Here is a 26,341-nt window from a genome sequence, read left to right as displayed (position 1 = left end):
GTGAACTGTCCACATACAGCTTTTGCCTCTGCGGATGCTGCTTGACCCATTGTTCTTCTTCTTTTTGTTCCAAACTCCAGCATCTGCAGATTCTTGGGTCATGAATTATCACTATTTGACCAACCAGTGGCTTTGTCCTGACAGTAATGTTACTGATTTTTCATAATAAGTCTGCCGTAGCCTCCCAGCACGGAATATGCAAAGCCATGCATTCGCATCAGTTCACAGCCTTACAGCTTAATTTAACAGGTGCCAACATAATCACTTCTTTCTCGGGAGCATTGCTTCCCACTTTAACCTCTGCATTAGTTTCAGGCTGCCAAATCAATGTGACTAGATCTGAAAAATAAATAACTTATTTAGTGCATCTGCCATTTCTGATCATTGCATTGCAACTCAATATCTGCCTTGTCTACTCTTTAAACTTCCATCTGGTAATACATTTCTTAGATGCTTGATGCATAAGATCCATCCTCATAAGGGAGACCTGTAACATGTGCGTTCTTATTGATTTGACATCTTATGATTAATGCACGTGATTACTTCTATGCTTGGCTAATGAAACAATAAGGCACAGAACTGATATGGGTATTTGGAATTATAAGAGTTACACTGAGCAATTAAGAAAATCACTAAAGTCACTTACAACTATTTTAGCTGCTGAACCAATTAATGTTGTTTTTAAAAAAGCATTTTTCAATATTGATCTATAATTGAGCAGTTCTTTTCCAAATGTGTATTAACATGTGGCAAATTTCAGTAATGGAACATCTTCATTGAAAATTCTAAAATGAGATGGCACAGGCTTCGGGGAATAGGGGGGAGGGAGATTTAAGAGGGAGCTCAGGGCAACTTTTGCACTCAGAAGACAGTCCATATCTGGAATTGCCTGAGGAAACTCTCGAAGTGGATGCAAGTACGACTTTTAAAATTTGGACAGATATATGAATAGGAAGGATTTAGATGGTATACGCCAAATACAGGCAAATGGGATAGCCCAGAATGTCAACTTGATTGGCACAGAGAGGGTGGGCCAAATGAACCTATACTGTAGAGCTCTGTGAGATGAAATGCAGAAAGATCAAAATATGACTAATGTCTGATGTACAGAGTGTTTTAAATGTATTCATGAGAAATCATCGTTCAGATAATAAAAACCATATCACATTTCCATAAAAGTCGTTAAGTGTAGAAAGATGCCATTCCAATTTTTGAAATAGCCTTCCTTATCATTCCTCAGTCCCCACTCTTTTTACAATTACATCTACTCTTTTTAATCAACCCAGGCAACTCTGCACCTACCTGAGAGGAAAGGATTCCCAGATCCAGGTCCACAACTCTATGTGCTACCATAGGCAATATGACATGTTATTGTGAGGAGTGTAGCAAAGAATTATGCCTTAATTCAAGTTTTAATTAGTTATTTGATGCACGCTTTTTAAAAAGAAACAAAGGAAACACATTCACTAAACCCGAAGCATTCTATTAGTTCAACTGTCTATGTCTCTCACATTAGGCAAGATATGATGTGCCTGTGTAAAAGTATGTACCTATAAATAGAACTATGGAATTAAATGCTTGTCTCAAATACCAAGCACTTTTGATATTCCAATTGTATTTATTCACATTATTAGCATTTAATTTATGGATTAAAATTGTTTAAACACTTTACTGAAATGCTGCAATTGTGAAATAAATGATTTAAAACATAATAAACTATTTGATGTTAATAGTAACATTTAATTACAAACTATAATATTTAAAGTGAATGAGATATATATAAATATATATATAAATTGTATATAGTTATACGAGGGGTTCTTAAAATATGAATGCCCATTTGGGGGAAAGTCGTGGTTGTCAGAATGAATGTTCTTCCAGTGACGACATGTTTCACTTGTAAGGCTCAAAATACAGGATGGTCTAAATTTATATGTGCTGGTATGTTACGCGGGATTACATTACGGTCATTTGAGTGCTCTAAATGGCATGAGGCAGTCTTTACTTTTCATCCCTGTCATTTATTTCTTGCCCTTTCCATTTTAGTAATTGGTGATTCTGTAGCACTAAAATGTTAGTGGGTTTTGTGGTAAAATTTTAAAGATGACTAATAACATAATGATGAAGAAGGTATTGTAGTGAAGATGGTCAATGTCAAGTCATGTATAGCAACAAAAGGAAAGAGAGGAAGGAACATTGGTATAGCATAAGAAGAAAAAAGACTAAATGGTGAGATTATTTACAGGTACTGTAAGTTTTTATGGTAGAGAAGTTTTTTTAAGAACTGATTCACATTGAACACATTAGCTTAAAACTTGAAGTGACTTTACTATAGTGAGCTTGTATGCATATACCTTGCATATACAGTGGTTTTACACTGGTCCACACATTTAAATGGAGCACTAGATACTGAGATATTGTTCTCTTGCAGAATGGTCTAATTTCAAATCTTTACTATTTACTTTTTGATTGAGGCACCAGAGGCGGAGGATGATTATGCTCTGCTAAAATTAGAACAACCATTCAGGAGGACATGATTGCAACATTTCCCCACCCCTTGCCCAGCACTCGACATTAATCCTTTGAGTAAATTCTTCCATTCGCTTGCAGCTACCTCTTGACTGTGCTCAGTTTGTGGAATAGATATAATGTATTAGGGATCAGGATTGATACTAGTCAATTTTGTTCCGTTTCTTGCTTTAATGTGTACAGCATTTGTTGTGTCATGATGTCTTATGCATCCCCAGCTGCCCTTGAGAACGTAACAATGAGCCACCTTCATGAGCCAATGTAGTCTTTGTGATAAAGGTGTTTTCACAATAAGGGAGAAAGCTTCAGAGAATTAATCTAGTGATGACAAAGAAATGGAAAACTATTTATAAATCAAATGAAGTGTACCCTGATGTGCAGCCTCAGATTATGCTTCTATACACCTATTACTATGTCCTTGGTGCTGGAGATGATGAATTTGGGTAGACACAAAATGCTGGAGTAACTTAGCGGGACAGGCAGCATCTCTGGAGAGAAGGAATGGGTGATGTTTTGGGTCAAACCCCTTCTTCAGTTCATTTATTTCCTTCGCTCCATAGATGCAACCTCACCCGTTGGATTTCTCCAGCACTTTTGTCTACCTTCAATTTTCCAGCATGTGCAGTTCCTTCTTCAGACTTGAATTTGGTTGATGCTCTTAGAGAAACCTTGGAAAGTTATGAAGATGTTACCTGCTACAGCCACGATTTGCTGCTAGTGTAGTAAATGGTTAGGGTGGGTAATGCATCTATTAGACAATTTTTAAACTCTTTTTGAGACTGCATGCATTCCAAGCAAGAGGAAAGTTTTTCCTCACATACTTCATTTGTACTTCGTATATGGTGGTAAAGGATTGAGAATTACCACAGAAGACCTATAATCAGGCAAATTTTATCATATTGCAAGGCAATGATGATCCAAAAGGAAGATGGCCTGTCCTTTGTCAATGTTAATAATATTTAATGTCAAAGAATGGTGGTTAAATTCCCTCTTGTTGGAGATGGGCATCACTTTGTCATTTACCACATATCAAGTCATATTCAAATATGGACCAGGCATCACATGTTGAGGGCATGGATTGCTTCACTATCTGAGAAGCTGTGAATGGAACTGAACAACATGGCAAAGAGCAGATAATTTTTTATTATAATGCAATAAACAAAACTACTGTGAACGTACGTAAAAATCTTAAATGCAATCAAGGCCAACACATTTCAAGTCTTATTTTTTTTTATTGAATTAATGTACACAAATTACAACCAATGGCAAAATAATTAGTTTAACCATCAAGTACCAATACCTTGAAGGAGATAAGGGGATCAGGTTTATTGTTCCAAATAATCAATTAATTTTCAACTTCCAATCACATCAATAGTAATAATAACTAATACCTATAAAATATTTTACAAAGGCAACATTATTTGCACATTACATTGACAGATAAACAAGTAAAAATGGATAAAGTTTATTAAACACTGATAATACCAGAAATTTGCATTTGTTAAGTATTAGTAATCTCTAGTTTACATCAGATTTTTAAAATGTTTGGCTATTATTCATCCATCTATATGACAACATACAAAATCATGTTATCATAACAGTCCATTGTAAGGTTTGATTCATATTCAACATTGGAATTGTTCTTCCTGTACTATACTTAGCTTTCGAAGCCAATGCTAATGCATATATATTAACCAGAGTCCACAATAAGGTTGATTGCAGAACTTTGGAAGATACTTCCTCTTTGATTTCCTGGGCTTTGGGATCTCAGTGTTAATGAATGTAACGATGCATTAACTGGTATGTGCAGGAGTCATCCAATATTTATTCAGTGGGAAATCAATTACATCTAGATTGGAACATTGCACAAGAGAATGTATGAGCAATCAATCCTGTACCATCTTCCTTTCAGTTCTGGAAATGGGTTTAAAAAAATTAACGGATGTACACGGAGAAACACAATCTGAACTAATTGCAATAAGGTCTCTGTCACTTATTATCCCTCCTATCTGAAAATCTATTATTATACCTCAAAAAGTCATTTATTTCTTCCTTCCCTTTTGCTGTTAATATCTACAGTACATGATTTAAATGCCACCCTTTACCTGGAACATTGTCTTCACCTTTGATGTTTTTCAGTGAATATGGCTCACTTTGTTTCATCACTTTTCTTTCACTTACATCATTCACTTTGCTATTTGTCCCTTACCATGTTTACAGTTTTTTTTAAATCAATTTTCCTTTTCTTTTATCTTAACAACAATATTCTATCTCTTGCCCTTCATTCCCAAGGCTCAAATCAAATCAAATCAAATATATCAACATGCAGTTTAAAAAAATATTGTGACAATTATAGCTACAGTTCACCAAATTTGCAAATATTGTTTCTACGTGATTTGCTGGAAATAATCTTGGGCCAGATAAGCATACATTCAATTACGATTTATACAACTTACACTAAAGCAAGTCTGTTCTTAATTGGTAATTGCAAGCACAATGAGATTCAGACAGACCAGACAACCAAAAACACAATACACTAGGTTTTTATAATCTAAACCTATCGAGCCTGTCCATCACATCACGAGGAGAACTGTGGATAATATGTTACCATTGATTAATAATATCAACATTTAAAAACAAGGAGCTGCCGATGCTGGTTTACCAAGGAAGCCACAAAATGCTGTAGCAACTCAGCAGATCAAATCTTCCCTGGAGAACATGGGTAGATGCTGTTTTGTGTCGGGACCCTTCTTCAGACTGATTTGAAATCAATTACTTATTTCAATATCAAAATTTAGTTGCTTCAATAGCACATCAGTATTGCATGGGATTTGTGGTAACTTGGCCAGAATTCAGGTATAATACACAACAGAGCCATGGTTATTGATTATGGAATAGTAAAATAAAATATCATACTTTATTTGTAGTGAGTGATTTCTCTTAGACACACCTTAGAAGGCAATCCTCACAAGGTGAGAAACAATTAAAATGCACATATACTGCAGAGAAAACTTGGTTTGAACTGTGGTTCACAAAATTGCTGGAGAAACTCAGCGGGTGCAGCAGCATCTATGGAGCAAAGGAAATAGGCGACGTTTCGGGCCGAAACCCTTCTTCAGACTGATGGGGGGTGGGGGGGGAGAAGGAAGGAAAAGGGGAGGAGGAGGAGCCCGAGGACAGGAGGAGACAGCTAGAGGGTTAAGGAAGGGGAGGAGACAGCAAGGGCTAGCAAAATTGGGAGAATTCAATGTTAATGCCATCCGGACGCAAGGTCCCCAGGCGGAATATGAGGTGCTGTTCCTCCAATTTCCGCTGTTGCTCACTCTGGCAATGGAGGAGACCCAGGACAGAGAGGTCGGATTGGGAATGGGAGGGGGAGTTGAAGTGCTGAGCCACCGGGAGGTCAGGTTGGTTATTGCGGACTGAGCGGAGGTGTTCGGCGAAACGATCGCCCAACCTACGCTTAGTCTCCCCTATGCTTAGTCAACCTACGCTTAGTCTCCCCGGATGCTGCTGCACCCGCTGAGTTTCTCCAGCAATTTTGTGTACCTTCGATCTTCCAGCATCTGCAGTTCCTTCTTGAACACTTGGTTTGAGCTGTACTGGTTCTTTATTTAGTGGGGACGTTTTGAATGGTATGGACTAGTTAGAGAACAGAATAATAAGTAAGGTTCAAAAACGGAGTGGCGGTACTTAAAAGGAAGGCAGAATGAGGAATCCAATCTAATATGATTCATCTTTCTGGTCATTCTTAAACCCAAAATTAGAAGAATGTATGAATTTGAACATCGTTGTTGGATAGGAGGCAAATGGCCAGGATTCCTGCTCTTGGTTACTATCCAGTGACTCCTCCTGGAAAATCTGTTTCTGGTCAATGGGTGTGGCCAGAGTTGGCCTCATTGTGACATCCCTCTCAATGGGCAAATAGCCTGCCAACATTCAAAGCACAAGCTCACATGCTTGGCTGTAATATCTGAGGGCTTCCAGCGCCCTTGGAACAATGGCTCAGCATGAGTCACCATCTCCAGAAGGAGAGAAGGGGGAAGAAACATGTAAAGTGAATACAGGCACACGTCAGCTGTCCCTACGTTTCAACAAATGCATACATTAAGGTAACTCTTAAAATTAGAGATCAACCTTTAATTGCAGGGGAATCGACTCAAACTAAAAAATAGGTTATTCACTTGAATGGCCAACTGGATGACATACTTTTTTACGAACACCATTGAAATTTCCACTCCCTCCACACCCCATCCTACCCTCCAAAAAGATAAACACATAACTCTGACACCATTTGCACATCCACATGAAAGACAACATGAAAGGTACACAAAGGATATTATACTAAATCACACCATTCTACATGTACTGCAACACTTCTAATTCAATTTTAAAACTAACTCATGGTACCATGGTGATTACACAGGATACACACTTCAAAAACATGCTCAATTCAGCTAAATACTTGCGTTTAAAAAATGAATATTTGTAAAGAACCCATAATAAAATACGTACTTGAATTGCTTTGATTCTATTTATGTAACTGGCTTTTGAAATATATTTATATTGTAGTAATATATTTCTAAGCCATGCAGCAATTTGATTACATTCCCTGTGGGATGGAATATGATGAATGCTGACAAATTTTATAGATGAATTCTACATTTATATGCTATAATTTTCCTAATATTCAACACCTGATCATTTTGCTTCTCGTTTTCAATCCTGAGCCTTGATTACTTAGTGTTTTGATTACCATAAATAAGAGGGAAGCAAGACTTTCTAAATCTCTTCTTGCAATGACATGGCATGTGTCGACACAATGATCCATAGAACACAATGTATCAGAAGCTGAGAGACTACAAGAATTAAAGCTGCATTACTTAATAGCCCTATTCAAAAATAAATTTAAGATAAAAATACAAGATTAATTGATGCTGTTCTTCTTCAAAGACCACTCTTGAAATAAAAAAAATTAAAATCCCAGAATTTACTAATTTATTTTAGGTTGTAAACTTCCTGTCAATCCTTTGTAATTCCACTTCTACAACTATCAGAAAAAAATGCAGAAGACTGATCCACGGTCATCTGAGGTCCAGTCAACCTGCTAGCAGGATGCACATGGGAGGACTGACTTTGTACATGACACCAATGCTTCATTTTAAAAAAAAAAGGCCAAATTAAATAAAGAATCTAAGTAATTAAACCAGTAACATTTGAATGGAAGCACAACTCATTTTAGGGATGTATTGCCATCACAGGCGTGGCAGTCTCTGCCACTATTAAGTAGCGCAGCTTTAAGTCTGTGCTTAACTAAACTCAGGACTCCGCTTCCCCTCTGCCACTGCAGGCACTGCTTCTTCACCCTTTGCTTCCATTGTTACAACGACCGTCTCTGTATTGGCAACATGTGGACTCATGCTTGGGAGGCTGTCTTCACTAACCTCAGCAGCTGCTGCAGCGTTAATATCAGTTGCCGCTTCTGGACCAGTGCCCTCGCCTTTGGAACTTTCTCCCACATTTTTGATGGCAACCTCTTGCCCTTCTGCCCCACTTCTTTCATTTTTCTTCTTCATATGAAAAGGTTTTGAATCGACAATGGACTTTTTGATCCTCTCTCCAGAAATCCTTATCTTCTCTCTCTGGTCTGGGGGGACTATAGTTGCGCTCAGCCGATTCATCTGCTTCCCTAAGTTTTGCTTGGTTTTTTGCATATTTTCTCTTGAGAAAACTTTCTTGATATTATCCACTCCCTTCATTCCCGATTTCTTGAGGCGTGCAGTTGCAGTTCCATCTTCATAAACAAGCTCTTCATCAGAGGAGAGGTCTGGTGGTGGTGTGGCTGTTTTTGAACTGTGTTCTTCAGATGCCGCTGCATTCCCCTCGTTTGGAAGTTTTTTATACGTGACAGAAGAAGGCATTTCATTTTCTTCCTGTGAAAGTAAAAAGTTGAGGTTGTTATTCTGGATTTCCACATCACAACATATTGGATTTTCATTGTGATTTCAGCAAATCATTTATTGCTCAGGCAGCTAATATTTCTTTCCAATTGTATTCATCCACACAACTGAAGTCTGACACATCCACACAAATTAGTTTTGTACCACCTTCTAGTGGAAAATATATCCCTTGTGGGACACCATGATGTCATGGATGCACCATCAGTCTCCTTTTAAGCTGCTAGCTGTCCAACTCATTTGCTTCATAAAAGCTAACTCACGATCAACATTTTGATTTGAATGCTAGAATAATCCTCAAAGGTCCTAACATCACGTTGCAGGATTCCAGCAGGCCATTGTTGAAAGTCTTTCACTTTCTCAGATGTGTTAGTGTATAGTAGGGAAATAGTTTCTTCAAAGCATTTATCATTGATAACCGAAGGTTTGATATAGAGCAGCTGCAGCATTGCTTTAGCTAGTTTAGCATTCTTGAGTGTCATATAAAAACAGGACAAAGGATATTGCACAATATATCCTTTATTGTAAGTAAATTGGAACTGAAAATGCCAGAAATACTCAGCAGGTCAGGTCGCATATGTGGGAAGAGAAAAAGGGTATATATTTCCAGTCTACCGAAGAGAAACTACTTCCAAATTGAAGGGTCTTGGACCGGAATCCTTGACTGTTTCTTTTCCTACAGATGTGGCCTGACCTGCTGACTATTTCCAACATTTTCTGTTTTTGTTTTAGATTTCCAGCATTTGCATTTTGTGGATTTTCAAATAAATTGGACACCAAGTTTTATTTTATTCCCACAGATATGTTTTGTATATTTATTCAAATGATTCTCCACAAGCCCTCATCCTAGTAAGATGCACTGATTAAAATCACTTTATTGCAATGAATTAGTTGAGCTGTGGTATATTACATATTTGGTCTATGCTCAGAAGTAATGGAGGGAACATTTAATGATATCAAATGCTTTTCCACAGAGTGCCCCAGAAGAAGCCAATCATGCATGGCCATTAGATGAGACCAGGATTAGACTCATAGTCATAGTCATACAGAATGGAAACAGGCCCTTTGGACTTACTTGCCCACGGCGACAAAGATGCCCCATCTACACTACTCCCATTCACGTGGTTTGGCCCATGTCCCTCTAAATATTTCCTATCCATGTATCTTATCCAAATGACTTTCAAATGTCATTTTTGGTACCTGCCTCAGCTACCTCCTCTGCCAGCTCATTCCATGTTCTCACCATCCACTGTGAGGAAAGAGTTGTCTTGCAGGTTCCTATTAAATATTTCTCCTCTCACCTTAAACCTATGGTTTTTGATTCATCTACTCTGGGTAAAAGACTGTGCATCCACCCTATCTATTCCCCCCCATGATCTTATACACCCCTGTAAGATCACATCTCATCCTTCTGTGTTCCAAGGAAACATTTATGTCAAGTTCTCGTTATTGCTCACTTGTTCTCTTCATCTTTGCATTGGAATAGCCTACTGACAATGATATAATGCTACGTAAACCTGAACAACAGATGATATTTAACAAAAAGCCTTTTTCTGCGGAGGGATAAATATTAACAAATTTTGAAAAATTGAGTTACGCAAGTGGCGTTGATGCATGACAATTCATCATTCTCTATTCCTGTTTTAAGCATGTAATATGGGTCATTAATTGTCAGCTGTTACAATAGACTGGAGGTCAGTGATATTAATATTGTGAATTCTGGACTCTTCCATTACTACTGCATCCATTTGAAAGGTCCAGTATGCCACAGTTCAGAATAATTATCTCACCAGTGGATCTATAAAGGTATTAAAAATAACTCCCACAGCAACATTCTATTGTCCCTAATTAATTTACAATGGTATGTGAACAAAAATGGCATTCAGCTTAATGAAGCATTTGCACGTTTCCAGGTCTTCGCCTATGTATAAACTTTACTGACTGTCTTTTCAAAAATAACTCTGTGATGTGAGTCGGAAGGAAGGCCAAATACGGACCACTGGTCTCCGCGTATTGTTTTTCATGTGGACAGCAAATAGTCGCTGTTTCACAGCCATTAACCTTCAATACAGATGGCACGAGGCCGACTGGAGTATTAATACGACCCACATGTCCAAATGAATTCTCTATCTGTTACTCAACTCCCGTGATTTATTGTTTCAGTAATTTTATTTAAAGGCCATTAATACACAAAAATGGAAACAATTTCTCGGGGATTGTAGAGATTGTAAAACATCTAACAGATGCCCTGACTTAAAGATTCTGCTGAATTAGCGATTCCCTGCAGAATAAAGTTCAACACGGAATATTAGCTTGGTAGCAGCTGTGACTTGTTCAGCATGTCATGCTTTCAACACTAAGTATAGAATCTCAAATTCTTCAAACTAGTAAGACTTAAAGCGACCACTTCAAATGGAACTTACCTGGAATATAACCACCCGAAATTTATTCCTTTTGAGCAGCTCACGGTGATTTCCTTCAACTTTTTTGACCTGAGCATTGGTTTTATCCAGTCGCTGTCTCACATCTTTAACATTGGCGTTGATCTTTTGGGTTTTCACTAGCAACTTTGCGACCGTGTTATCTGTGGCCAAATGAGCCTTATTAAGTTTTGCAACATCGATTTGTATCTCTTTAACGGTGTTTTCTATTTCCAGTTGCTGTAGTTCCATTTTCTGTTGAGTTTCATTCACACTGTCGACAATCCCAGCCACTTTCTCTAGGAGATTAAAAATGGTTAATGGATCAAGCGGCGAGGCATCCCCTTCACCTGCAGCAGCGGTAGATTGGCCATAAGCAAGGTTGCTAGAATCTGAATACACTCGTTCCTCAGCCATGCTTGTGTTGGTTCAGAGAGCTCTCCTCCTAGGTCGAACTTAAAACATGAACGTTATGCGTGAGTGTGAGCTAGCAGATCTCCAACCAGTGCTCAGTTCCAAGCTGTGCTGGCAATGAGACATCAACCAGCCATTCTCATGGGTGACCCGAGATTAAAAGGGCAATGATTGGCTCCACCTACCTTTGAAACCACTCATGTATAACGGCTGTCACGCATCCGTCTTGAATTATCTGCATACCTGGGTGTGCATATTCTAATCCTGAGTGTGGAAAATACCTTCACTCCCACGCTGCTGATCGAACAGCTGTAAAATCTGAAATCTTATCTTCCAGAGCCTTTTAACGGCCTCTTTATTTTGGTCTATACCATATACAGTAGAACAAGGTGTGTTAGGCAGAATTTTAACAAACACGGATAAGCACACATCAAAAATCAAAATACTTATTTTAATAATGGATAACAATTTTCATGGTTTTTAAAGGTGATTTTTTTAATTGATTTGCAAATTAGCTGTAAATTTGTTTTGTGACAGAGAAAATGGGTTGACAACTATTTATGAAAGTCATCTTAAAGCAACTCCCTACCCAGAGATGCTTACTTTTTCATTCACCTTTTCTAGAAACACTTAACAGATTGATAACACAAAAGACTGATTGATTGATTACAGCATGGAAACAGGCCCTGCAGCCCACTGAGTCCACACGGGCCTGTTCACACCAGTTCTATGTTATCACACTTTCGCATTCACTCCCGACACATCAGGGGCAATTTACACAGACCAATTAACCTGCAAGTCCTTGGGATGTGGAAGGAAACTGGGCCACCATGAAGAAACCCATGGAGAACATGCAAACTCCACACAGACTGCACCTGAGGTCAGAATTAACCCCAGGTCTCTAGCTCCGTGACCCAGCAGCTCTACCAACTGCATCACTGTGCCACTCCAACTGATGGTATATGTAAACTAATAATTAGATACCCAGAATCCACAGCATATGTGTCATTCCTAACAGCCATTGTGTCCTCTTCAAATGGTTCACTAGGCTGTAATTCAGATTTACTGGCAATAAATACACAATTTACACATGTTCAGAAGGTACCAGTTTTGGTACAAGGCTGTGTTTGGAAACAATATGAATTACAGATTGGGAAACAATCTTAAGGTTTAATCAAATTTAAAGTTAATCCTGAAAAAATATATCATTCTGTGAAAGCAATATTTACGTACCGCAGAAGCAAATAATTGTTGGTGTGGTGGGGAGGGGAAGCCTTCTATACAGTGTTTTCTACTTCGATTGGGAGAAGGAAGCTACTTCTCATCCATTTTTTTTCACGAAATCAACTGAAATTTAATAAATGGATGTGCTGTTTAAATGCTCTGGACGTTTACAGAGATTCAATTATTTCCAGCTCCCAAAAACATCTGGAGTCAGTGACTGATGTCTTGATATGTTTCCATAGCACTGGCAACCATTCAATTACTCACACAAAGGATTAAGTATCACATCAGGCAGGTTATTTGGCCATGAGACAGGACACATTTAAGTAATTTCCAGTGCACAGTATAGTTGAGTGTGTCATTCCAAGGCATTTTATCCCAGGTTTATTTTACAATCAACGTAAAAAATCACTACAAGATTGGTCTTGCATCCAGGACAGTAATTTTGCCATGACTTTTTAGAATTGGAGCATAAAGAAGTGCCATTAAATCTGTGATGTCTATAAAGCTAGCATTAGGTGAAGTAACCACCAAAGCTGTACTGCTCAACCTGAATCCCTCTGGAGTCTGTGCAAAGGGCATAACCAAAGAGTCTAGAGTGGGTGATGCTTCTCCCACTGGGATGTCCAGAACCATAAGTCATAACCTTACAATAAGGGGTTGGTCATTCAGTGCTTAAATTAGAAATAATTGCTTTATCTGCCTGCAGAGGCTTAGTTACTGACTGTATTTGAAAAACGAGATTGATATATATTTTTGGATGCTTAGGAAATCAGAGGATATAGAGTTAGCTCAGGAAAGTGACGCTGAGGTAAAAGATTAATCATGATCTTATTGAAGTGCTGAGCAGGTGCAAGGTGACAAATGGATAACTCCAGTTTCTCTTTCATGTGGCCTGAAGTGATATATTGTCTGAAGAGCAGCTGCAATGAACTGCTGAGGGGAGAGTAGAAATTGAGTTTTAAACTGGGATGCATACACCAAATACAGATAACTGAAACTGTTAATCATTTGAATGTGGTGAGCTAAGACAGAGAAAATTTTCAGCATTACACTGGTACTTTGCTTAGCTTGCAGAATGTGATCTCAAAACCAAGAGTGGAATCAGTGCTGAAAGGGGTGGTTACAGCATGAGAACAAGAGAGATGAATCACTGTCGGTATTGGTGTGCCAGAGACCTGAGTCGAAACTTTGACTTCCTCACTGCTCTGCTGGAAATCAGGGTACCAGGAACTTACTGAGAATTGGGCAATGGATCAACCCCACAGCTCCCGGTGGCGGCTGGTCATAAATTTATAGAATCTTACAGCTTGGAAAAAGGCCCTTCGGCCCATCATGCCCACACCGGTCAACGTGTCCTATCAACACTAATCCCATCAGCCTGCATTTGGCCCATTTCCTGCTAAACCTGTCCAATCCATGTATCCTGGTGTTGGTGCGAGTGATGTGTTCTCTCAGCACTGAGTCACGGGGCAAGGATGAGAGTTCCCCTTACATCCTTCTAAACTCCAGTGAATACAAGCCTAGTCTTTTCAATCTTTCCTCATATGACAGTCCCGCCATCCCAGGGATCAATCTCGTGAACCTATGCTGCACTGCCTCAATCACATGGATGTCCTTCCTCAAATTAGAAGACCAAAACTGTAAACAATACTCCAGATGTGGTCTCACCACAGCCCTATACAACTGCAGAAGAACCTCTTTAATCCTATACTGAAATCCTCTTGTTATGAAGGCCAACATTCCATTAGCTTTCTTCACTACCTGCTGTACCTGCACGCCACTTTCAGTGACCAGTGTACAAGGACACCCAGGTCTCGCTGTACCTCCCCCTTATCTAACCTAACTCCATTGAGATAATAATCTGCCCCCTTGTTTTTGCTGCCAATGTGGATAACCTCACATTTATCTATATTATACTGCATCTGCCACACATCTGCCCACTCATTCAACCTGTCCAGGTCACTCTGAAACCTCCTAACATCCTCTTCACAGTTCACACTGCCTCCCAGATTTGTGTCATCCGCAAACTTGCTAGTGTTGCTCCTAATTCCCTCTTCCAAATCATTAATATATATGGTAAACAGTTGCGGCCCCAACACCGAGCCTTGCGGCACTCCACTCGCCACTGCCTGCCATTCTGAAAATAACCTGTTCACTCCTACTCTTTGCTTCAGATTCAGATTCAATTTTAATTGTCATTGTCAGTGTACACTACAGAGACAAAAAAATGCATTTAGCATCTCCCTGGAAGAGCGACATAGCAAATGATTTGAATAAATAATAATAAGTGTCCGGGGGGGGGGGTGGTGATTGGCAGTCACCGAGGTACGTTGTTGAGTAGAGTGACAGCCACCGGGAAGAAGCTGTTCCTCGACCTGCTGGTTCGGCAACGGAGAGACCTGTAGCGCCTCCCGGATGGTAGGAGGGTAAACAGTCCATGGTTGGGGTGAGAGCAGTCCTTGGCGATGCTGAGCGCCCTCCGCAGACAACGCTTGCTTTGGACAGACTCAATGGAGGGGAGCGAGGAACCGGTGATGCGTTGGGCAATTTTCACCACCCTCTGCAATGCCTTCCGGTCGGAGACAGAGCAGTTGCCATACCATACTGTGATGCAGTTGGTAAGGATGCTCTCGATGGTGCAGCGGTAGAAGTTCACCAGGATCTGAGGAGACAGATGGACCTTCTTCAGTCTCCTCAGGAAGAAGAGACGCTGGTGAGCCTTCGTGATCAGAGTTGAGGTATTGTGGGTCCAAGAGAGGTCATCGGAGATGTTGACTCCCAGGAACCTGAAGCTAGAAACACGTTCCACCTCCGTCCCGTTAATGTGGATGGGGGTGTGCGTGCCGCCTCTGGACTTCCTGAAGTCTACAATGAGCTCCTTGGTCTTCTTGGAGTTAAGGGCCAGGTTGTTGTCAGCGCACCATGCTGCTAAGTGCTGGACCTCCTCCCTGTAGGCCAACTCATCGTTGTTGCTGATGAGGCCAATCACCGTTGTATCATCTGCATACTTGATGATGGTGTTAGCACCATGTACAGGTGTGCAGTCATAGGTGAAGAGGGAGTAGAGGAGGGGGCTCAGCACACAGCCCTGTGGAATGCCGGTGTTCAGGGTGAGGGTTGAAGAGGTGTGCTTGTCTAACCTAACAGACTGGTGTCTGTTGGTTAGAAAGTCCAGTATCCAGTTGCAGAGGGAGGGGTGGATGCCCAGGTTACCGAGTTTGGTGATCAGTTTTGATGGTATAATGGTGTTGAATGGTGAGCTGTAATCGATGAACAGCATTCTTACAACATTCTAAGTGTCTCTGTTGTCGAGGTGGGAGAGGGCGGAGTGAAGTGCCGTTATGATGGCATCCTCCGTACTCCTGTTCTTGCGGTAGGCAAACTGATAGGGATCCAGTGTGGGGGGTAGGCAGCTTTTGAGGTGTGCCAGGACCAGCCTCTTGAAGCACTTGGTGATGATGGGGGTAAGTGCAACTGGGCGGAAGTCATTGAGGCTTGCCGCAGTGGAGTGTTTTGGCACTGGCACGATGGAGGTGGTTTTAAGGCAAGTGGGGACAACTGCTTGGGCAAGTGACAGGTTGAAGATGTCAGTCCAGACGTCTGTCAGCTGCGCAGCACAGGCCCTGAGTACGCGCCCGGGGATGCCGTCAGGGCCAGCAACTTTACGTGCATTAGACCTATTCAGTGCCACGTATACGTCGTAGTGGGTGAGTGTGAGGGGTTGGTGATCGGCAGGTAGCACAGCCTTGATGGCTGTCTCTAGATTGTCCCTGTCGAAGCGGCCATAGAAGTGATTAAGCTCCTCAAGGAAGGAGGCGTCGCTGGATGTGGGGGTGGTGTTGGAGGGTCTGTAGTCCGTGATGGCCTGGATGCCTTGCCACATGCGTCGGGGGTCGGAGTTGTTGTTGAAGTGCTCCTCAATCCTGAGCTTATGGCGGTGCTTGGCCTTCCTGATGCCCCTCTTCAGGTTAGCCCTGGATGAACTGTAGGCTCGAGCATCGCCTGACCTGAAAGCGGTGTCCCGTGCTTTCAGCAGTAGCCTGACCTCGCTGTTCATCCATGGCTTCTGATTCGGGAATATGGTCACCTGTTTGAGGGAGGTGACACTATTGATGGTGAAGTTTATAAAGTCCAGAACAGAGGATGTGTAGGAATCAATGTCCGTGTGGGAGTCGAGGGTGGCCTGGGCTGCAAACGCCTTCCAGTCAGTGTTTCCAAAACACTGCTGAAGTGTGAAGTCCGCTTCCTCTGACCAGACTTTAACTGTCCTCACAGTTGGTTTAACCCGTCTGATGAGTGGGGAGTACTTAGGGAGCAGGAACAATGAGACGTGATCAGACTGACCAAGGTGGGGGAGGGGGATGGCTTTGTAAGCTTCAGCCATGTTGGTGTAGACTTTGTCCAGTGTCTTGCCTACTCTAGTGGGGAAGGAGATATGTTGGTGGAATTTGGGGAGTACAGTCTTCAGGTTAGAGTGATTGAAGTCACCCGCAACAATGAAGGCTGCCTCGGGGTTGTGCGTCTGTTGATTGCTAATGGCAGTATGCAGCTCTTTCAGTGCAAGCTTGGCATTAGCATCAGGAGGGATATAGGCTGCAGTCACAACAGTGGAGGTTAACTCTCTGAGCAGATAGAACGGTCTGCCAACCAATTTTCTATCCATGTCAACACCCTACCACCAATACCATGTGCTCTAATTTTAGTTACCAGTCTCCCGTGCGGGACCTTATCAAAGGCTTTCTGAAAGTCTAGATACACTACATCCACTGGCTCCCCTTCATCCATTTTACTTGTCACATCCTCAAAATATTCCAGAAGATTAGTCAACCTTACCACACAGTATGGATTTATACCTCTTCCCGAATGCATGTTCAGTTTTCTATCTCCCTTCTCCACCACCTATTCTAATTTCAATCGCCTTTCCCCATTGCACATTCCTGTTTTATTCCCCACTGACTACCACATGCCAATATGGATTTCCACCTCAGCACATATATAGGAAGGTCTTTCCCCAACCTTAGGTGTCACCTGACGTATCCTCCGGGGATACGGCCTGACCAACTGAGTTACTCAAGCACTATGTGTCTTTTTTTCAAAAGGGAACTCACTCATTAATCTGAAGAACGGTTTCGGCCCGAAACGTCACCTATTTCCTTCGCTCCATAGATGCTGCTGCACCCGCTGAGTTTCTCCAGCATTTTTGTGTACCTTCAGCATCTGCAGTTCCATCTTGATCACTCATTAGGCTGCTGCTGCTCACTGACTACATCTCTGCATTCAACGTCATCATCTCCTCCGAAATTATCACGAAGATCTGAGACCTGGATAGAGTGGATGCGGAGAAGATGTTTCCACTAGTGGGAGAAGCTAGGACCAGAGGTCATAGCCTCAGAATTAAAGGACGTTCCTTTACGAAGGAGATGAGGAGGGTTTCTTTAGCCAGAGGGTGGTGAATCTGTGGTATTAATTGCCACAGAAGGCTGTGGAGGCCAAGTCAATGGATATGTTTAAGGCAGAGATAGATAGATTCCTGATTAGTATGGGTGTTAGAGGTTTTGGGGAGAAGGCAGGAGAATGGAGTTAAGAGGAAATTATAGATCAGCCATGCATGAATGGTGGTGTGTAGACAATGGGCCAAATCTCCTAATTCTGCTCCTATCACTTATGAACATAAACTTATGAGAACTGAGCCTCTATACTTCCCTTCGCAGCTGGATCCTTGACTAACTCATTGTCAGACCTCAATCTGTATGGATTAGTAACAACATCTCCTCTTCATAAGCCATCAACACAGGAGCACCTCAAGGCTGCATGCTTAGCTCCCTGCTCTATTCTTTTTACACTCACAACTGTGAGGGTAAACACCACTCCAATACCATGTTCAAGTTCAAATTTATGGTCATATTCATAAGAATGGCGAGGTGTAGATTTAGCAAATACTACAAAGAGGACACTATTGTTGTTGACTGAATCATGTGTGGTGATGAGTCAGCGTACAGGAGATAGAACAACTGGTGGAATGGGGCCACAATAACAACCTCTTACATAGGATGTATTCAGATTCAGATTCAATTTTAATTGTCATTGTCAGTGTACAGTACAGAGACAACGAAATGCATTAGTAGAAACAAGGAACTGCAGATGCTGGTTTACACAAAAGAACACAAAGTGCTAGAGTAACTCAGTGGAGAACATGGATAGGTGACATTTCCTGTCGCGTCCCTTTTTCAGATTCAAGAAGTGTCTCACTTGGGATGATCTGACATGTCACCGAATCATAAACATCGTTAACAAACCTCTACAGATGCTCTGCAGAGAGTACCCGGACGGGTTGCATCCAGACCTGGTACAACAATTCCAATGCACTTGAGCACAAGAGTGGTAGCGGCAATGGTGAAGTCAGCTTGGTCTATCATGGCCTTGGCCCCCCCCCCCCCCCCCACCCCCCCACATCAAAATCATCTGCATGAGGTGACTTCAAGATGATATCTGTCATCAAGATAGAAATGATCGGTGAACCTTTGCAACTTTGTCAGCGCCACACACGTCGCAACACTTATGTACTGCCCAGGTGAGATCAGCTGTATTTTATCAGGGTGTGTGTGCAAAACAAAGCATTTCACTGTAGCTGGGTACATGTGAAAATAAAGTATCATTAAATCATTGAATCACTGAATTGAACCGTATGGGCCATGCCCTCTTCTCATGGTTACCATCGGGCAGGAGGTACAGGACCAACACGTTCAGGAATAGCTGTTTTCCTACAACCGTCAGGTTCTTAAAACCAGCCTGCACAATCCTAAGCCTATCTCAGCAATAGAACACTATGGATCACCTCTCACACTATCATGGACTTGTTTTCTAATCCTGCTTTTTCACTGGTGTCTTGTTTTGTGCAATCTTTTACTTTTTGTTGACTTGGATCATTTATGTATAATTCACTTATAACTTAATCTGCAACTATTTCTTAATCCTTTGTTATTTTTGGTAGTAGACATTGCAAATTTGGGAGGTGCTATGTGTGTCTATGTGCCTGCAATGCTACTGCGAGCAAGATTTTCATTGTACTTGTACCTTATCATACTTGCACATATTACAACAAATACTTGTCTTGACGAATCTGAACCCAATCTCGAGAGGAGGACAAGTGACCATCACCTTTGGCACAACTGTACAATGATGCAGTGGCACAGTCATCAAAACTGTTGTGCCACCACATTAATGTATTTCCATTGCATGAGAAAAGGCACACTGTAAATTCTAGGCAGTGCTATTATTGACCTGTAGAAATATAATTCAATCAAGGAAACCTGTAATTGTAGGGTACAACATGCATCTTAATAATATACATTATTCCATGACACTTTTGTCATAGCATTGTATTTTGATTCATAATGCAAGAGAAGTATAACAAAGTTAAGAAAATCACACTCATAAACTATCTACAATGGTAAAATAATGGCCCTCATGGACTTCCTACCAAAAATCCATTGCCAAGTCTAGCTGTAAATTCACATTTTACGCAGTGAAACAAACCAAGAGGAAATAATGCTTGCTTTCACATTGTATCTCTCACAACCTCAGAATGTTTCAAAGCACATTCTACCCATTGACATTCATTTGAATTTGAGTCATTTTTGTGATAAAGGAAGTCGAGCACCTACGTTGTGCACAACAAAATCTCACAAACAACTAAGCACATATCAAGCTAATCTATTTTAATGAAGTTGGCTTTGAGATAAACACTGTCCAGATCGTTGCAGAGAAATCTGCTACATCAAGTAGTGTAATGGTACATTATACATGCACCTGAGAGGGCAGACCGAACTGCCAATTTAACAAATTATCCGAAAGATGCTGTTAGCTACTCTAACTGTGCTGCACTCCTCGATAACTACATCAAATTATAGGTCTAAATGTGTGTATTCGGGTCTCTAGAGTGATACTTGATCCCTTAACCTTCTGCCTTGGAAGTGAGTGCTATCTCAGAATCACAGTTGACAATAAATTACAGTGCTTTTAAAATACTTGTCAGTTACGACGCTACACAGCAAGAAAAGTGTGCAGCATAGCATAGTGTTGGCAAGTTAAAGAATATTTGATCATATTACACTGCTTTATTTTGTTGGACTATCACAAATTCTGTTCCCTCCGCTTTATATTTCATAGATACATATTTAAAATAACTACCAAGCATCATGATGCAGGATTTGAAGAGAGATTTTAGAATGAGATACTTGTTATTTCTCCACGAGTTATTATTTAAAAGACAGGGAAGATAATCACTGCAATACAATGGATTTGAAAATAAACTAGAACAATTTTGCCGAGTTAAATTTCAGTATTAAATTTGAAAACTGTTTATCTGATAAGAAGCTGAAAGAGGAACGATTGTGTAAAATAATCCTTGTAGAGAGTTTTGTCAGATCAGCTGAGAACTGAATTATGCAGAGGTCCAAGTTATATTGAGTTCTGGAATATAGTGATAGCTGTTTTCAAGATATTCTACACTCATTCAGTGGAGTTGATGTACCATGAAACTTTGTTAAGTCGCAATCCCTTTTATACACACCCAGTAGGTGCCACTGTTGTAATTTTAGTACTATTTTCAAAGTAATTTTAAATACAGCACATTTTAATAATTACAGTGTATTTTATCACAGTGAGATAGTGACAAATAACAATGTATTTAACTTTTAAAACAATTTGAATCGCAGTGAATACACCAAATGATCAACCTAAAGTATTTTTCTACAAAGATAAATCAATGTTTTGTGTGGCACAGGCCACATGCACCACGTTACATTTATGTGATACTAAATTTACACCAAGGGGAGCCAAATATAGCTGCAGTGTCAAAGTTATTAGAATGGTGGTGCACAAATCTCCACCATATACTGAATCCAAACAGCTTTGAATTTTAATCTAATCACAGTACACAGTTCCACAAATCATGCAAATAGTGTTTGAAAAGGCAACATTTCCTAATAATTTCAAATAGAAACCTTCATTTCTTGTAAGGAAAGTCAGTTGTAAACATGTTTCCCTTTTCTTTTATAGTCCTTTCTGTAGCTTGTTCAGTCGAGTCTCTTTTTAAACCCGCTCCGGCATTCTTCTGCCTTCTGAGTGTCATTTGTAATTTTATCATGAACATAATGGCAAGTTATTACACAAACATATGTTACTGGCATAATGAGCAAATTCCGCTCAGAGAGTACAAAAATGTCCCTTTCATTAGTATATTATTTTGATTCCATTATTTTCACTTGTTTTTTTTTTCTGTTTGTAATTTTTCTAGAAATCAAAAACCCTTCCTACTGACGGGACAGCCCAATTATTAGTTACAATTAGACTGTTTCACTTGTTTACCACAAATCGCAGCATCCTGGTCGTGATACCAGACACAGTAATCCATATGCTGGCAAAGGTCCAGAAAACCAAGGCCTCTGAAACAAAAATCTCTTCTTCTCAGCAAAGAAAAATCATTTGTAATTCATCAACCGGAGAGACATGATAAATGAAGAAAAAGAGTATAAAATGAGTTAAACTAGACCATCCTTGATGAAGTGGTGCAGTCTGCATTAAAATGTCCTAGGTTTTGTTTCTGTCGGCGTCCTCGGTTATTTTTTGGACATTTCCTGCAATACAAACAATGGAAATAATCAGTTCCATTAATGTTATAATCTTCTGAGAGATGTTTGTACTTTGGTCATATGACCATCAAACATTGCAGATCCAGGTGCAGCACCGCTGGCGACAGAACCTTGGTGCCAAGGATGTGCTGCCTCTCTACCAACTTATAGAATCATTCAGCACAGAAACGGCTCCATTGGCCCAACCCGTGCATGCCGACCAAGATGCCCCATCTAGTGTAGTCCCATTTGCCCCTATTTTGCGTACATCCCTCTAATTATTTGTATCCATGTATTTGTCCAAATATATTTTAAATGTTATTTAGTACCAGTTTCAACTACTTCCTCTGACAGCTCGTCCCATGTGCATACCACAGGCTATGTGGAAATGTTGCCCCTTAGGTTCCTATTAAATATTTCCCCTCTCACTTTAAACCTATGCCCTCTAGTTCTTCATTTTCTGACCCATTTATACAATCTATTGCCCTCATGATTTTAGATGCCTCAACAGGATCACTCCTCAACCTCCAAGGAATAAAGTCCTAGCTTGGCCAATCCCTCCCGATAACTCAAGCCCTCAAATCCTGGTAACATATTTGTAAATTTTTCCTGCCCACTTTCCAGAATAGCATGGTTCCTATTGCTGGATGACAAAAACTGAACACAATACTCCAAGTGCAGCCTTGCCAACGTCTTATACAACTATAAGCCCAACTTCTTCTTAATTTCCTGACTGATGAAGTCCAGCATGCCAAAAGTCATCTTCACCACCCTGTTGACCTGCTATTGTGAGCATTCACACTGGTAACCCTCTAAAAAAATCAGTTTAAGGACAAATTATGCCTATCTTAATGCTCATATTCACTGGATTGATTATTCATTCTGATGTTACATGGGGCATGTACAGCCAGAAAATGGAGCTCTTTGAAAAACACAGAGCAAGCTTGGTTACGATCTGAATCTTCTGCATGAAAATGTAGTATCATGTCTCCTATCCCTGGAGTTCTGAATTAGCATTGCATAGTCAAATTAGCACACCAAGCAGCGGTATTGGCACTATACTTTGCAAAGGACATATTATAGGTATGTTACAAAACCTACCTGAATCGTCATTGGGAATCTGCCCACAGCCATGTCGGCGATTTTGGCGCTGTTTGGAGGGGGCGGGTTTAAAACGCGATTTTTACTAGGCTGTACTAATCGCAGATGTTCAGCCTAGTAAATCATTAACGAAAAATCGCTGCAAGACCCGGTCGCAAAAGATATTATTAGTTTTATAGGCCTCGATAATATAGTTATAATAGTTTTAAAATTACTGTCTCATTCCGCAACCTCTCGCAGCCCCAGGGTTTTATAAAGCAAACAATTAAAGGTATGTACCTTATTTTTACATTAAATGGGGCATATATATAACCCTATATATCAAGTTATCTATAGCGAGTAGTTCATTTTGGGCTTTTTATATCCCGCAGTATTTTTCTCGGCATTTGAGGGCACTAATCCAGCGCGATGCGAACGTTCTAAACCAGCGCGTTCACATGCACCCTAGAAAGCCGATTTAAATGGGCATTTATTTACAGCAATTGAACACTAAATTCCTTCCATTTTGCCTATAAATTAATGTAAATTAGATATAAAAATCATGTTATATTGTGAATTATTTGTGAATAATCTTTGGACACTTAGGCTATTTAAAAATGTTAATCTTTCCTTAAGAAATGGGCTTTTGACTATCCAAGATCACAGCTTTTTTGTAATGTCCATTGAAAATCAATAGGGAACAAGATGCTAATTTCCAAGTCTGAAAATGGCCATAACTTTTTTAATACTTGAGATATGAAAATGAATTTGGTGTCAAATTAAACTTATTGTTATGCTTTATCTGATGGGATAAATTGCAGACTTGATTTTTAAAATCTACATATTACACTAAATGCAATTTTCCATGCAAACATTAACTGTACAATCCAGTAAAAAAATCACAAGGCAAAAATTCAAAGTGTTTTGTGTTTGTTCAAGATTCCAGCATCTGAAGTTCTTTGTGTCGCTATAAGTTTACAAGGGTTTGATGCTTCTCAATTGCGAGGGAAGACAAAATACATATAATGATGTATATCTTGATGCTGAGCTGGCATAGATTACACACATAATATTCACAACCAATTAATTGCATTTACAGTGAAATGTATGTTGATTGTAATAAGATGGAAACAGAAAGTGATCTCAATCGGCAATAATGTAAAGGAAAAAGGGAAAAGTTCCCAATGATGGGGGAGTCCAGAAACAGGGGCCACCGTCTAAGAATAAAGGGGAGGCCATTTAAAACTGAGATGAGAAAAACTTTATCACCCAGAGAGTTGTGAATTTGTGGAATTCTCTTCCACAGAAGGCAGTAGAGGCCAATTCACTGGATGGGTTTAAAAGAGAGTTAGATAGAGCTCTAGGGGCTAGCGGAATCAAGGAATATGGGGAGAAGGCAGGCATGAGTTATTGATTGTGGATGATCAGCCATGATCACAATGAATGGTGGTGCTGGCTTGAAGGGCCAAATGGCCTCTTCCTGCACCTATTTTCTGTGTTTCTATGAAATAGGATAATGTAGAGGAAAAAGGCAGTAGAATAGAGGCCGCAAAAAAAATATTGCTGGTGATTTTTTTCAATTACCCCAACATAATTTCACTAAAAAATGGACGGATGGCAGTAAAAAATCAAGAAGGAGGAATGCCGCAGCATGGCTGTATCCCATATATCTAGATGTAATTTTACAAATTAGTCTGTATCCATGTAAAAACCCTGTGCACTGCTTTGAGATAGAAAGCCAGTTAGGTGCATCACCATTGCCTGATATTGAGAGCATTTTAGCAGTAAAAACTGACAAAACTGCAGTACATGCACAATTTCATGTCTCTGCGCAATGGGCATTTTGAGCAGAAGGGGCGAAAGACTCCATCTTCACCACCAACTTTCCCACTATGTCGCACAGACAAAGGAGTTGCAGCACAGATGAGGAATACAACAAATATCTTCAATAATTCCTGTACATTTTGATGAATGTAAACCACTTACCTTGTTATGCACATCACCACGGCGACTATTATAGCAATCTGCACAGCTCCGATTATTGCTGCAATTAAGACATAGTGAAGTTTTTGCCCACTTGGAACCACATATAGAATACTGAAGTCTCTGTTTTCACAGTGCTGTCCAACATAGCCAGAGTCACAGCTGTAATAGCAAAAACAAGTAGGTAATGTACAACTAAAATGTACAAACGTCTTTCGCATTTCGGCTATTTTCTCTCCAGTTCTGGTTTTCCTGTCTTTAGTTGACAGGTTGGGCTATAGTTCTACAGGCAGCACCGGCCTTCCATTATGTCATAACAATCATTATCCATGTGTAAACAAGCAAGGAGAGGCTTTGTGAGCACAGAAAGACAGAAAGGTGCCTGATCCTGTCTCACTTGTCATTCACACATGCCATCATGGTACTTTATTTAATTTATTTTTGTCATACGTACCAAGGTACAGTGAAATTCACTTTTTATGCAGTTCAGTATAAGTATACATAAGCACTTAGGTACATCTTAGATAAGCATCTCAGATACAGTACAAGTATCTGGCAGTAGTACGCTGAGACAGTATACAGTCACCAGTTTTGGCATAATTTTCAAGGTAAGGGGCACCAAACTAAGCCAAGGACCTGGGTTAATCCTTCCTTTCCCTGCATAAATATTGAAGATAAATATAATGCACAACTGGTGAACAAAGCGGATCTGAACCCATGTGCCCTGGGTTACACCATATAAGTTCATAAGACATAGGAGCAGAATTAGGCCATTCGGCCTGTCGAGTCTGCTCCGTCATTCGATCAAGAGTTTATTCCCAACAACCATCAAGCTCTTGTACATTACACGACACTAACCTCAACGATGGACTATCTTTGGCTGCACTACGGACGTCAGGATTTTTTATACTAGTATTGTGGTCATTAGTTATTTTTTGTTTATTATATATTTTCTGTGTGTATTGTGTCTCTGAGTCTTTTATGATGCTGCAACAAAATAATAATTATTCTGTTGTTGGCACATATGACAATAAAACACTCTTGACTCTTGAATTGTGATAGATTGCTGCAAGTAAAAACACTTGCAACTTTCTTGAAA

The 26,341-nt window shown here is 40.2% G+C and overlaps 2 protein-coding genes across 4 annotated transcripts in view; both read right to left on the bottom strand.

Moving 5' to 3' along the window:
- Positions 1 to 3,740: 3,740 nt before the first annotated feature.
- LOC129709732 (caveolae-associated protein 4-like) lies at positions 3,741 to 11,465 on the bottom strand. 3 transcript variants are annotated; one of them, XM_055656288.1, is made up of 3 exons: positions 10,910 to 11,465; positions 7,974 to 8,462; positions 3,741 to 4,443 (listed from the first exon to the last, which is right to left on the bottom strand). In XM_055656288.1, the coding sequence occupies exons 1-3, from the start codon at positions 11,321 to 11,323 to the stop codon at positions 4,438 to 4,440; spliced, it is 909 nt and encodes a 302-aa protein (XP_055512263.1). In that variant the 5' UTR covers positions 11,324 to 11,465; the 3' UTR covers positions 3,741 to 4,437. The 3 variants fall into 3 exon arrangements, with proteins under 3 accessions (XP_055512263.1, XP_055512252.1, XP_055512247.1); XM_055656277.1 differs by having other exon boundaries at positions 3,742 to 4,378; XM_055656272.1 differs by lacking the exon at positions 3,741 to 4,443 and having other exon boundaries at positions 5,969 to 8,462.
- A 9,699-nt stretch (positions 11,466 to 21,164) lies between these two features.
- Positions 21,165 to 26,341, bottom strand: part of LOC129709723 (tomoregulin-1-like) — a 232,574-nt gene continuing 227,397 nt past the window's right edge. The window contains exons 9-10 of the mRNA XM_055656260.1: positions 25,246 to 25,404; positions 21,165 to 22,185 (exon numbers count right to left, since the gene is read on the bottom strand). Coding sequence (XP_055512235.1) covers positions 22,095 to 22,185; positions 25,246 to 25,404 — 250 coding nt within the window. The 3' untranslated portion in view covers positions 21,165 to 22,094. The remainder of the gene's footprint in view (positions 22,186 to 25,245; positions 25,405 to 26,341) is intronic.

This window comes from Leucoraja erinacea, chromosome 2 (assembly GCF_028641065.1).
Source record: "Leucoraja erinacea ecotype New England chromosome 2, Leri_hhj_1, whole genome shotgun sequence".
Classification (NCBI taxonomy): Eukaryota; Metazoa; Chordata; class Chondrichthyes; order Rajiformes; family Rajidae; genus Leucoraja; species Leucoraja erinaceus.
Note: the sequence above shows the minus strand (reverse complement) of the source record. Positions and strands in the feature narration are given on the sequence as shown.

What these genes read in the sequence shown, in the direction of transcription:
- LOC129709732 (XM_055656272.1), bottom strand. Translation starts at nt 11,323, where the DNA reads ATGGCTGAGGAACGAGTGTATTCAGATTCTAGCAACCTTGCTTATGGC. An exon ending in TTCGGGTGGTTATATTCCAG is followed by an intron (nt 8,463 to 10,909) that starts GTAAGTTCCATT and finishes TTACTTTCACAG; the next exon opens with GAAGAAAATGAAATGCCTTC.